A 13,072-nucleotide genomic window follows, 5' to 3' on the forward strand; every position below is an offset into this window, starting at 1 on the left:
TTGTCTGAGTCAAGCGTCAAGCATCAAGGCACACGTTCTTTTTTTGTACACAGGCACTAAAATGAAACCTCACAACCACCCTGCACCCTCTCTCTAACAACAGGTTCACACTGTAGCTGGGAAAACTGAAGTTAGAAAGTTAAGCATCATGCAAACATATCATCACGTTCCACAACAATTAAGTTTGGGAAATGTGTTCTGTTTTTGCTGACACAAATACTTCTTACATACACAGTTAAATGAAATACAAATACCTGCCACATTTCTACCTTCCTTTTCACTTCTTCCTTTTCTACAAACTCATTTAAATTGGCCAGGGCTTTGGCTGCCAGTATTCTCCTTGCTTCAACACTCAATTCAGATGGCAGAGCAGTGTGTGGTGCTGCTTCAGACAGGTCTTTGCTGTCCTGGGTTTCACGTCCAGCTGGGAACTGTGCCAGGGAACTGGAGCCACAGTATGGAGGGCTACGGTAAGGCACGCCCTCCGTGGCAGAGCTGGGGTCCCAGCCACTGTGAGGTTCACACTGATAGTGGGCCAACTGTTGGTGAGAAGAGTTTGAGTTCTTCTGGACATTTGCAAAGTTGGGTGTGACTGGTTCCCCAGGTTCATGTGAACCTGAGACGCCCACAGAGAAGGTTCTACTCCGCTGCACCTCCTTGGCAGTGCTCCTTCTAGGGAAAAGTGGCAACCGGTCCTCTCTGAGCTCTTCCAAGTCACCACACTTAGACTGACTCCAGAAAGAAAATGTACTGTGGACCGAAGCTTCCTTACTGAAGTCGAGCTCTGGAGACTGTGGGATATAACAGTGGCCAACAGCCTTCTGCTGCTTGAGGTTGTGGCAGAGCAAGTCCTGGGCTGGTCCTGTCCACGGAGTCTCGCCTTGCTCCAGGAGAGATTCAGCCCTCTTTAAGTCTGAGTCACTGTAGCTGAGTCGCCTTTTCAGACATGTCAGGGGTTGAAGGCACTCAACATTCCTCCTCTTCCAAAGCGGGTCAAACTCTTGCTCACTGGAAAGAACCACAGGCTGATTCTCAAACTCTGCCACTCCGGCAGGGGCAGTAAATGGGTTGGACCCAACACTGTGGTGTCTCAGTAACTCTTTATCCAGTCGCATCGTGACCATCTGAGACACAGTCTTTTCAATCTCAGCAGACAGACCTGGTCCTCCCAACATATCCCTCATCACCACCGGCCTGTTCTCTGCCAGGTCCAGCAACAATTTGCACACTAGGTGGATAATTTTTGGCACGTGTTTCAGAAGTCGTGCCTCATAACCATGAAGCAGATGACGTTGGCGAATCAGATATTGGGCTAAAGTGACGGCATGTGCTTTTGGATCGCAGCAGGAGAAGATATTGCGAAGGGGAGTCAGAAATTGAGTGAATTCTCGTACACAAAGCAGTTGCCCTCGGGTCTGTATGGAATTGGGCCGCTTTGCCCGCACAAATATAATTGCTTGATCAGCAGTCATTCTCGTTGCAAAAACTAAATAACATGCTATTAAAACACCTGAACATTGAAGAAGAGATAATTAATGAATTGGTCTTTGAGGACTTAAAATTTGAACATGTGACACCTTTAAAGGACAGTTATAATGATAACACAATGGTTACGTTGTAACTTTCACACAGGTATTTATTACTGCACTCTCCTTATTGTATAGAACTTTATTTACATGTCTGAGTGGCATCCACTCCCATGGCCCAGTTATCTCTGTATCTAAACGAGCTAGCACAAGTACTATGGAGGAGACGAGGGATGGCTGAATGAACTGAATTTCTTCTGTCCATCCACCATCTTGCCAAATTCCAACATGGAAGAAGGCAAATACCACTTTTATCTCTCACTCTGAATAGCTCTTGAGAATTTCTACCCAGTCCATGCATCCACTTTGTGTATGGAACTTCCTACCCCTGCCATCTTTGCCGTCAACGGCCAGCACTCTGGCATGCTCCCTACCTGAAAAGTCTTTTTTTTGGGTATGAGTAACACTCATAACCAACTTTTCGTCCTGATAATTCTTTTCCCAGATTTGTGTATATACTTAGCTGTGTTTGTTTCCACACTATAACTTTTTTCCCATAAGCACGTGACATGAAGGAAGCCAGCCTTAACAGTGTAATCATGATGGATTCCTATTAGTTAACATCTAATTAAAACAAGTAACTAATGAAAAGGTAATAATCAATTCATTCAGATGTACTAGTCAACTAAAATTAAAGTAAAAGGCAAACCGAAAAGGATTTGCAAGATGTTCACTCTTGCTGTATGCTGACAAATCACATGCTCTTCGGCTCACGGTTGGGCACAACATACACCAGGCCAGCGCAGATCTTGAGTCTAGTGTAACACATTGCAGGGATTATCACGTGCAATGCCCAGGAGCACTGAGATTCCAGCTCTACCCTGAGAGCTCACAACCTTGAGCAGTGCTACATCCCAGATAGGGGAGAGACACCCCAGCAGATGCCCAGGTACATCAAGGACAATGCTGAGCTGCAGGTGTTTGGATGGACTGGACCAGAGGACAAGGAGAATTTCATTCCTAAGGTGCTCAGATCAGCAATGTTAATCAGAGTCTGTTGATTTTTTTTAAGTAAAATCACTTTTTTTTTTTTTTTTTGACAGGCAGAGTTAGACAGTGAGAGAGAGAGAGACAGAGAGAAAAGTCTTCCTTCCGTTGGTTCACCCTCCAAATGGCTGCTACGGCCGGCGCGCTGTGCTGATCCGAAGCCAGGAGCCAGGCACTTCCTCCCAGTCTCCCATGCGGGTGCAGGGCCCAAGCACCTGGGCCATCCTCCACTGCCTTCCCGGGCCACAGCAGAGAGTTGGACTGGAAGAGGAGCAACCGGGACAGAACCGGCACCCTAACCAGGACTAGAACCTGGGGTGCTGGCGCCGCAGGCGGAGGACCAGCCAAGTGAGCCACGGCGCCTGCCAAAATCACTTATTTTTATACAGAATTCTAGGTACAGATAAAACTCTTTCACAAATTCCTTACACTTCCCAGAGTAGAAAGCACATGGGCTTTGGAATTTGACAGCCATGGGTTTAAATCATGGTGCTGTCATCTACTAAATGTGGCAAATTACTTAACTTCTCTCAAACTTAGGTTTCTTCAACTCAGAGTTGCTGAAGATTTGAAAAGATAGCAAACATAGTGTATTCAGAACACAACATGTGAAATAATGGTTGCTTCTTTCATCGTTATTCTGGCTAGGAAGAGTTCATTTTAAAATATACTAACGTGGGGCCGGCATTGCGCCATAGTGGGTAAGGTCGCTGCCAATGACACCAGCATCCCATGTGGGCAGAGGTTCAAGTCCTGGCTGCTCCACTTCCAATCCAGCTCCCTGCTAATACACCTGCAGGAGGGCAGTGGAAGATGGCCCAAGTACTTCGGGCCCTACACCCAAGTGGGAGATCTAGAGGGAGACCCAAGTGGGAGAACCAGAGGAAGCTCCTAGCTTCTAGCTTTGGTCCAGCCCAGCCCCTGATGTTGTGGCCATTTGGGGAGTAAACCAGCAGATGGAAGACTTCTCTCCCTCCCGCCCCTATAAACTGTGCTTTTCAAATAACTAGAGATGACTTTTAAATATATACATATATTTTATATATATATACTAATATATTAAAATGAGGTATTGAGTATAGATTTAAAATAAAATGTTGTTTGTAATTCTATATTTGATGTTTGCTAAAATGTACAATTTCAGTTACTCATCTCTTGGGCATTTAGATTTAATTGTGCTTGTGTTGTCCTGGAACCTGTAACACAATGGCCTACCCTAATCAAAGTAACACAGTTACTGAAATTCCTGGATGTTCCTAAATGTGCATTGTGTATACCATTTTATGTAAAATTCCTTGTTGACATTCTTCTATGAAGAGCTGACCTCTTGAAATGTAGAACTGCCATTTGTGTGATTTGTTATCTGCAGCTTTGTTTATAATTTATGTTTAAAAATATGAATGCCACATTTATTCACAAAATGTCAAGATTTTCTAGATTTAGATAATTAGAATAAAGCTGCAGACATTTTGAAGCACATGTTATATGTAGTAAAATACTGTGAAAACACTGGTGAACAGTATTTCAGCTATTATTTTAGAGGCCCTTTAGAATTAAATAAGATCTAGGTTCAGGCATAGCCAAGAAAATAGGAAATTAGCTAAGAATTCTGAATAAACATTTATGCAGGAAAAGCTGAGAAAAAATCATGGTTATATTTAGGTTCATGAGAACATATATATGTAAAGCCTAATCCTATGCTAGATATGAATAGTCAGTGAGCTGCAATATTTCTCATGAATGCTAATAATGTTTAAATTTCCAGATCTAAGATCTTAGCACGTGTATATATTTACAAAAACTGAATTGTATGTTTCTTCTATGGCTTGCTATATGTATCTCACCCAGCAATAGGACACTCTCTAAAACATTCACCAGCCTAGTGACTAAATTTGTTTCTGTATATGTGTGAGTGTGTATTTATGGGTATGCATGTTTATCTAACTCGGCACACTTTATCTCAGACATTTTATAAGAATATGTTACATGAGGCTGGAGCCGTGGCACAGTAGGTTAATCCTCTGCCTGTGGTGCCGGCATCCCATATGGACACCAGTTCTAGTCCCAGTTGCTTCACTTCCGATCCAGCTCTCTGCTATGGCCTGGGAAAGCAGTAGAAGATGGCCCAAGTCCTTGGACCCCTGCACCCACGTGGGAGACCTAGGAGAAGCACCTGGCTCCTGGCTTTGGATCGGCGCAGCTCCAGCCATTGCAGCCATTTGGGGAGTAAAGCAATGGAAGGAAGATCTTTCTTTCTGTCTCTCCCTCTCACTGTCTGTAACTCTACCTCTCAAATAAATAAATAAAATATTTTTAAAAAATATGATACATGGAGAACACTTTGCCTCTTTATGGCTCTTAGCTTGTGTATTTACTGCTTAAGCCACTTCATTATGCTTTCTGGATAACCAGTCTAGATTTTGTTATGTACCTGTGTCCCTGTATTCTTTTAATTTAATTTACCCTTCTTTTATTTGTTTATTTTTACTTCCCTCCTCAAAGATCACAGCACCCTGTTTCATTCAGAGACAAAGAAGCTGTAAAATTCATAAATTTCATTCTGTACAACTTTGTGCTCAGATATCTAACTCACCCTTCCAATATTTTAAGAAAATATGAATGATTTATCTTTTGATGTTTTTGTTTTAATCCCACAGATTGTCATCAGACAATAACAGAATGACTGAGAGTTGTGAACACCACTTTAACTTTTTGAGCATTTTTCAAAAATAAATAAAGGTATTGATTTTTCCCCTTTTCACGAAAATAAAAAAAAACCAGGTTATTTAGCTAGTTTTAGAAATCCACCTGTTTACCAAATATGATAGTTTTCAGTCTTAAGTTGTTTAAAAAAATACTCTTACCAACATATGGTCACTGTAAACTACCTGTTTAAGATACTGCAAATATCTTTCATTTACTTCTTCCATTTGGGTAGCATTCTGAAAAACGCTTACCCTTAGTATCAGGAAAGCTTATTTAAATAAGCATGTTTAAATACACCCACAAGGCAGTAAGACCAGCTCGTAGAATTTACCTGTTCGACCAAGCCCAGCATGACAGTGAATGGCTACTTTTCCTTCCTGTAAGGCAAATGTCATCACCTTCACCATGTCTAAGATGGTGGTAAGAGATGCCACACCATAATCCTTCCATCCAAAATTGTAGAAATAAACTAGGCAATGAAAAAGAGAAAAGGAAAAAAATCAACACACAGGAAAAATATGTGCAAAGACACTTGGGAAAAACAAATGAATTAATGAAAAGTATAAAGCTAAAAGGTACATATATCTCATTGGATATACAGGCCTAAAATAACAAGTTTATTACATTTCTACTAGGTTTATGGTTAATATTTCTCACAGCACACATTCTACACTACCTGAGACATTTCCTGCTGAAACTCAGCCAGAAAAAAGTAAAATTACAAGTTAATAAAGTATCAATGATCCACACTAAAGTTACTTAGCTAAGGTGGGAAACCATATACTCTTGTTTAAGCATGGAAATGTGTCCAGATGACTGATAAATGGCTAATGACAGCATTTACAGATTTTCTATCCAGTGTTAGAAAAAAAAAAAAAAGCTAGGGCTGGGGCTGGGGTGCTGTGGTACAGCCAACTCAGCTGCTACCTGTGATGCTGGCATCCCACAAGCCAGTTCAAGTTTTGGCTGCTCCACTTCTGACCCAGTTTTCTGCTAATGTGCCTGGGAAAGCGGCAGAAGAAGGTCCAAGTGCTTGGGCCCCTGCATCCACGTGGGAGACCTCTCTCTCTCCCTGCCTTTCAAGTAAATAAAAAAATCTTAAAAATAATAAAAGCTGGATACAACTTTCTTAAAAAGAAGTTCCAAGAGTTCATGATTATCCTTTCTAGCCTGGTTTGAATGACAGGTGTGGGCAGATTCCATCCCAAAGATCTTGGGAGTGAGTTGACCCTGGGGCTTTCTCAAGAATCCTGGGGTGCCTTTTGGAGGCAAGGCTAGCTGTAGTAAAAGCACGACACGTCTAGGTTCCAACCCAATCCTGCCACCTCTGAGCAGTGGGACCTGTGACGAGTCAGTATCTCTCTGAGCCGTGGTGGCCTCATGAATAAACCAGAAGTAACAACCACATATGTCACTAACTGCTTCAAGGACAAGCAAGACAACAGTGTCCCACAAACTGCATGCAATAGCTGAACGTGAGCTATTATTACTCCAGGGTCTCTTCCAACATCCCCCTTCCAGGAAAACAGAACACCTGTGCCTGAAGAGTCATGCTAAAGAAGAATGGCAGCATTATTTAGAGTCAGAGCTAACTCATCTTCAGTTTTATGAGCCCTCGCTATGCACTGGGTGTCTATTTCTATAGCCTTTAAAACCTAAGAGCTAGGCAGACCCAAGTCTCTGAGTGCTATCTTGATAATCCTCAGACGGGCTGGGAAGGAGCTTACTGCCGGCCTCCATGAAGGCTTCAGGAAGGTATGTGAAGCCGCTTTCCTGCTCCAGAGAACTTCCGCAGCTCGCATGCTCTCCTGGGCGCTGCAGGTTGATTATTGTTTTTATGCCATGGCTTAAAGGAAGAAGAGCAATGAGTCATACTGGGAGCTGAGAAACCAATCATCTTTGGCATTAACAATCATTACTGAGTATTCTCAAAACGGCTACTTCTTAGTTGCATAAGTTCTTCAGTTGAAGTCAAAAGCAAAGAAAGAGACACATGAGTCTGTCTCTCCAGTGTGTGGTGACAGGCACTCACCTGAGGAACTGCTCGATGATCTGATACTTCTCAAGGAGCTCCGAGGATGGGCGGGCCATGGCTAGGATGCTGTCAGTGACCCTGTAGGGGGAGGGCCGGGTGAGGACCATAGAACCTATTCCAGCTACCAGCACTGAGAACCAATTTTTCTAGGAGTTTAACAACTCTGTAATAATATTCCCCAGTTTCTTAAATCTCTGGAAAAAAAATCAGGACATTGAAGTATTTGTGGACTCTCAAGAGAATCTGGCAGACATGATGATTTAAAAAGCTTAGCTGCAGGGCTGGCATTATGCTGCAGAGTGTTAAGCTGCCACCTGTGACATTGGCATCCCACATGAACACTGGTTTGAGGCCCAGCTGCTCCACATCTGATCCAGCTCCCTGCTAACGCAACTGAGAAAGCAGTGGAAGCCAGCTCCCGTCCTTGGGCCCCTGCCACCCATGTGGGGAGACCTGGATGAAGTTCCTGGCTCCTGACTTTGTCCTGGCCCAGCCCTGGCCACTGTGGCCATTTTCGGGGAGTGAATCAGCAGATGGAGGATCTCTCTTTGTCTCTCCCTCTATGTGTAACTCTGCCTTTCAAATAAATAAATCAATCTTTTAAAAAGGAAAAGAAGGGACCGGCTCCGTGGTGCAGTGGGTTAATCCTCCGCCTGCGGTGCCGGCATCCCATATGGGTGCTGGTTATAGTCCCGGCTGCTCCTCTTCCAATCCAGCTCTCTGCTGTGACCTGGGAAAGCAGTAGAAGATGGCCCAAGTCCTTGGACCCCTGCACCCACATGGGAGACCAGGAGGAAGCACCTGGGTCCTGGATTCAGATCAGCACAGCTCCAGCTGTAGCTGCCATTAGGAGAGTGAACCAATGGAAGGAAGACCTTTCTTTCTGTCTCTCCCTCTCACTGTCTGTAACTCTACCTCTCAAATAAAAAAATAAAATCTTTAAGAAAAAAAAAAGGAAAAGAAAGCTCAGGTGGTGGCAAAGGTAATAGTCTGGATTAGTCATCTAACAGCGCGACCAAAGGAAAAGGCCAAAGGTGCACTTCTAATTACTCAACTAACTGCATCTGTTACCGGTGGTATTAAATGGGGATACTACTGCCGCCTCCCAGGGTGGGTGTGACAATTCGATACAATGTAAAAGGAAAGTGCTTCAAATGCTGCTTTCTAGAAACTCTGCAAATTGCTTTCTCTAGAACTCAATTCCTTCACCAATAACATGGCAGTAACAACTCCTATGAATTTTATGAAGAGGAGAGATAATAATTTGAAAGCAGCTGGTACAGTGCCCAGCTGATAGCCAAAGGGATGTTTACCAAGCTAATGACAGAGGCCCAATAAAGGGCTGCCATTCTCACTAGGCCTCTGGGCTCTGGCTGCACTTTGGTTAAGTTTCTAACCAGTAGTCTGGAGAAAGAAATGGAAGGTGGTCTACAGGAAGTTGTGGGTCACCCAATCTCAGAGGAATAATGGAGACATCAGGTTAGCATGGCAGACCACAAAAGACACCTCCCCCTCATGAAATTTAGTACGGACTGACCTGAAAGGTTTGGGACCCCCCAAACTAAATAGTACTTAGCTTAAGATGAGGAGGGTATGATATGAAGCAGCAGAGGTGAAAAGGACTCTGTACACACTTTGGTCAACAATAAAGCAGAAAGATTAATGTGATCTTGAGTGACATTGTTTGAAATGTACTTGTCTAATTATGTCTCAGGAATAATATCTGCTTCTTTACACCGTTGCTGTAACAGTGATAGACCAGAATATGATCTGTGGAGAACAGTAATGAAGGCAGATTCCAGACTGCACCCCTGCAGATATATCCAGCAAATCCAATATGAAAAAGTACAAGTTACAAGCTAATAAACTGACCAAGAAACATCTCCAACAAAAGCTGGCAACTTGTACAAAGGCAAACTGAAGCATAATGGGTGAAGATGTGCCCTTTCGTACAGAACACAGGAACACTATAGAAGTAAGGCTAAAGCTCACCCGAATGTAACTGGAAAACTATACGTATACCTTATCGTTCCCTTTAACTTGCATCACAAAAGTTTTACTATTTCTAGCAATTTTTGAAACTTAAGAGCTATGTAATTGTACATTTAAGATATTTGCACATTTCACTTAACTAAAAAAACCTTTAGTTTTGGTTTCATTATTTCCATTTCACAGATAAGGAAACTGGGGCTCAGTAGTTCAGGATCACATGGCTGGTTGGCGGCAAAGTCAGGGATGGAGGCGGGACCCCTGACTCCAAAGGCCTGCCTGGCTCTTCCCACACTCCTCCCTCACCTCCTTTATCGCGTGTGGCTGCAGGCACCCACATGACCACTCACTCACCAGGATGAGTACACCCCCTTAATGGCTTGCTCCTGCTCGCTCCAACGGGCTGGGTTCTCATACTTGCACGCTCTGCCGCCACATGCCATGGAACACGCCATATGTCCGGGGATGACATGCCGTAAACGTTCGCCCACTTTCGTGTACTTTGGTGTTGGGCGTCCTGAATTTCCTAGAACATACAAGGAAGGAAAGATTCCAAATTCCACTCTCCAAATGTAATGGCAACATGGGAAACAGCTTCCATTTTATCTCAGGATTGAAGATGATCAGCCAGTGGTAAGTCCCTTTCATCAAATCAAGAAAAGAAAACTGTTTCCTTTTCACCTAAGCGCATTATCTATTAAAAAAAAAAAAAAAGCTTTCACTAAATAATCTCCAAACATTACACTGGTGGTGAGAAGGAAGAAGCTGTGAAGGAAATCTTTTAAAAGAGGATATTTTGTTCAAAAATTACATTTCTAATGAGAAAACAGAAAACAATCATTTTACCTCCTTTTATATATTCACTAAAATTCTTAGCACAACAGAAAGTAAGAAGTATACAATAGAATCACCTGTCAATTTTTAGAAAGGCAAAAACAACACAGCCCAGTCCCATTCCCTTAAATTTAGACACAAAGGTGTGACAATGTAAAAGAAGAAAGACGGCTTTACTTTTTCTCTCCGGGAAAGTTGGGTTCCCTTCACCACGGCTCACAGAGGACACAGCCACCATCACCTGCAGAGAGGACGAGGACAGCAGCTTCGTGGCAGAGCCGGAGCCCCGCCGGGCCTGCTGCAGCCGCACAACTGGGTCTGAGGTAGAGTGGCGGCGACCCTGCAAAAAGGCACTGAGGAAGTGCACAGCTGAGGGCCGCCGTGGTGCCTCCTGTACCTGCATGGCGCTGGCCCCGGGGAGGGGAGAGCTGGAGGCAGGGAGAAGACAGCCCCGGCTGCTCAGCGAGGAAGTGTGTGGAGACACGGGCATCGCTCTGTATGATCTAAGAGCTATTCAGGATAGGCTGACTCGTTTCCATAGTGACAAACAAAGAAAGTACTGATTCCCACTTAGATCTGAACAGGCAAAATTCTACACCAACGGATTGTGTTTTGGACAAATTGTTCAAATATACGGAAGAGTAATGTGTATTCTAAGTAGATTATCCCAAATCTAGACTACTTTATTTTCTTTCTCAAACATACTTAAAGAGTTCTGACCACTCAGAATTACCTCCAAAAGACTGTAATGAAATAAGAAATGTTTTCATGACGCAATCACTGCCTTTTACACCTATGAATAGGTTTAAATTCTGTTATTCCTTTCCTAGCTATTCTCTGGATAGTTTTGAAAGATTCTTCCTAGTCCTCCCTGGGATAGAGTGGACAAAAAGTTAATTCTAATAAAGTGGGATATGCTTGATGCCTTACAACATTAGGAAAAAATAGAATTTTCATAACCAAATACACTCTATATTTTCTTGATAGAACTCCTAAAGAAACACTTGGGTAGAACAAGGACATTTTAGAGGGCATGCATTAGCAGAAGACGTTTAATTTCATATTTTTATTTTCGGAGCATGAAAACCCAATTCCTGGTAATGTCTCTGCCGGATGACAGCTACTAGTTGTGAGTCTGAGTAACTGAGAGCAGTCAGCCTCTCACAAACTCAAGCACAACTTCCTGTCTTTTTTTGCTATGAGGCAAGAAGCTGCTTCCATAATGCCTTGGCGGATGTATATGAACAAAACTCACTAAGGATCACATTTTTTAAGGAACTAGATGAGGGGGAGGTTGCAAATTGAGTATAAAGGATATAAAGAAAACAGAAACTGCAACAACCGCCAATGCATTCATTGTCCGCCTCCTCCCTGGTTAATGTCAGGCTGCGCCCGCGCTTGCTCTCACTCACTCCTTCTCTGAACAAACGGTATTTTAGTCGTGTGCGGATGGAACAAACTACTGCCATAGATAAAGCCCTCTTCTGTTTTAACAATTACTAATGCGATAAGCAAGCCTTTTAAAATGCCACCCCCGTGTCCCCAACAATATATACTTTTGTCAAACAAGGCAGAAACACAGAAGCCCAAGTTGGTGCCCAAATTCCTACTCCATGTGTAGTATTATGCCCTTGTTATTTGGTACACAGCAACGGAAGAAGAGTTCCTTTCTTTTCTTTTCTTTTCTTTTTTTTTAATATCACCAATTCAGAAAGCTTCTCTGCCTGGAGGAATGCTCTGAGCAGTATTCTAGGCAGGGCCCCTAAGGGCCACATGGGAACAGCAGCTCACAGAGGTTTGAGTGGTGCAGAGAGCACAGTGGCACCTGATGGCAACAGCACCAAATGCTCAGCTAGGAAGCTGTGCACTGCCCTGTGGCGATGGAAGTCTGAGCCTCCTGGGCACATCTCAGTGCCTCTGAGAGGGTGCTGTTTGGACAGCACTGCAGACACAAAGGCAGGGGGCCTGATGAGGACAGTGGCCACAGGGATGGGGAACACGTCAGCCGTGAACTGCCATGGTGCTGGAGCTGATGCTAGGACCTGTTCACATTGGACCTCACACAGAGGGTGAGAGCAATCGACAGCTCCGTGGCAGACCAAGGCAGTTAAAGCAGTAACAAGGAACCCTTTTGGTCAATGAGTGATGTCCAGAGAACTGGCATAGAATGATGTCACAGAGGGAAGTTCTAAATGGCTCTCTTTCCACTTGTACTGACAGGTAAGATGTTTTTGGACTAAGCTAAGAAGGGATGGTTACGTATTACCTCAAGAATAGTTTCAGCCAGCGCTGTGGCTCACTAGGCTAATCCTCCACCTTGCGGCGCCGGCACCCCGGGTTTTAGTCCCGGTTGGGGTACCAGGTACTAGTCCCAGTTGCTCCTCTTCCAGTCCAGCTCTCTGCTGTGGCCTGGGAAGGCGGTGGAGGATGGCCCAAGTGCTTGGGCCCTGCACCCATGGGAGACTGGGAGGAGGCACCTGGCTCCTGGCTTCGGATCAGCGCAGTGCGCCGGCTGTAGCTGCCTTTTGGGGGGTGAACCAATGGAAAGGAAGACCTTTCTCTCTGTCTCTCTCTCTCACTGTCTAACTCTGCCTGTAAAAAAAAAAAATTAGTTTCTACTGTGAAATATGGAGAACTAGGCTGATCTCAAATAAAGAGAGAACTGAGCTGACCCAGTTACTACACAGTCAGTGACCCTGTGTCAGAGCTGAGCAAGTGGAGCCCAACACAAACAGGAATCTGTCAGGTGAAAGCACTGGGAATAAAACTCTTACCCATCTGGCAGACAAAGTGTGACTTTGTCCATCTCTGGGCCTGACAGACAGGCACAGAATTCCCCATTGCCTGTGTCTGAAGGGCTCCAAAACAAATGTTGCCTAAATGACCAAATCGCAGAACAATCCATTTTTAAATTAATTACTTGGGGCAGGCGCTG

General features: G+C 43.9%; 1 protein-coding gene across 10 annotated transcripts in view; it reads right to left on the bottom strand.

The window, feature by feature from the left end:
- PTPDC1 (protein tyrosine phosphatase domain containing 1) overlaps positions 1-13,072 on the bottom strand; it is a 103,800-nt gene that overhangs the window by 28,411 nt on the left and 62,317 nt on the right. For 6 of the 10 annotated variants that reach the window (XR_016236323.1, XR_016236322.1, XM_002708293.6 and 3 more), the window contains exons 1-6: positions 10,315-10,636; positions 9,658-9,829; positions 7,312-7,392; positions 7,007-7,125; positions 5,611-5,748; positions 255-1,510 (exon numbers count right to left, since the gene is read on the bottom strand). Coding sequence is in view for 8 of the 10 variants with exons in the window: in XM_002708293.6 (XP_002708339.2) it covers positions 255-1,510; positions 5,611-5,748; positions 7,007-7,125; positions 7,312-7,392; positions 9,658-9,829; positions 10,315-10,627 (2,079 nt within the window). In the remaining 2 variants the exon portion in view is untranslated. Of the gene's footprint in view, positions 1-254; positions 1,511-5,610; positions 5,749-7,006; positions 7,126-7,311; positions 7,393-9,657; positions 9,830-10,314; positions 10,637-13,072 lie in introns of those variants that run through there. The other 4 variants (XM_008257292.5, XM_089336033.1, XM_089336030.1 and 1 more) reach the window with 2 other exon arrangements.

The sequence above is a fragment of the Oryctolagus cuniculus genome, chromosome 1 (assembly GCF_051225735.1).
Source record: "Oryctolagus cuniculus isolate XC-2025 breed Fujian yellow rabbit chromosome 1, ASM5122573v1, whole genome shotgun sequence".
NCBI lineage: Eukaryota > Metazoa > Chordata > Mammalia > Lagomorpha > Leporidae > Oryctolagus > Oryctolagus cuniculus.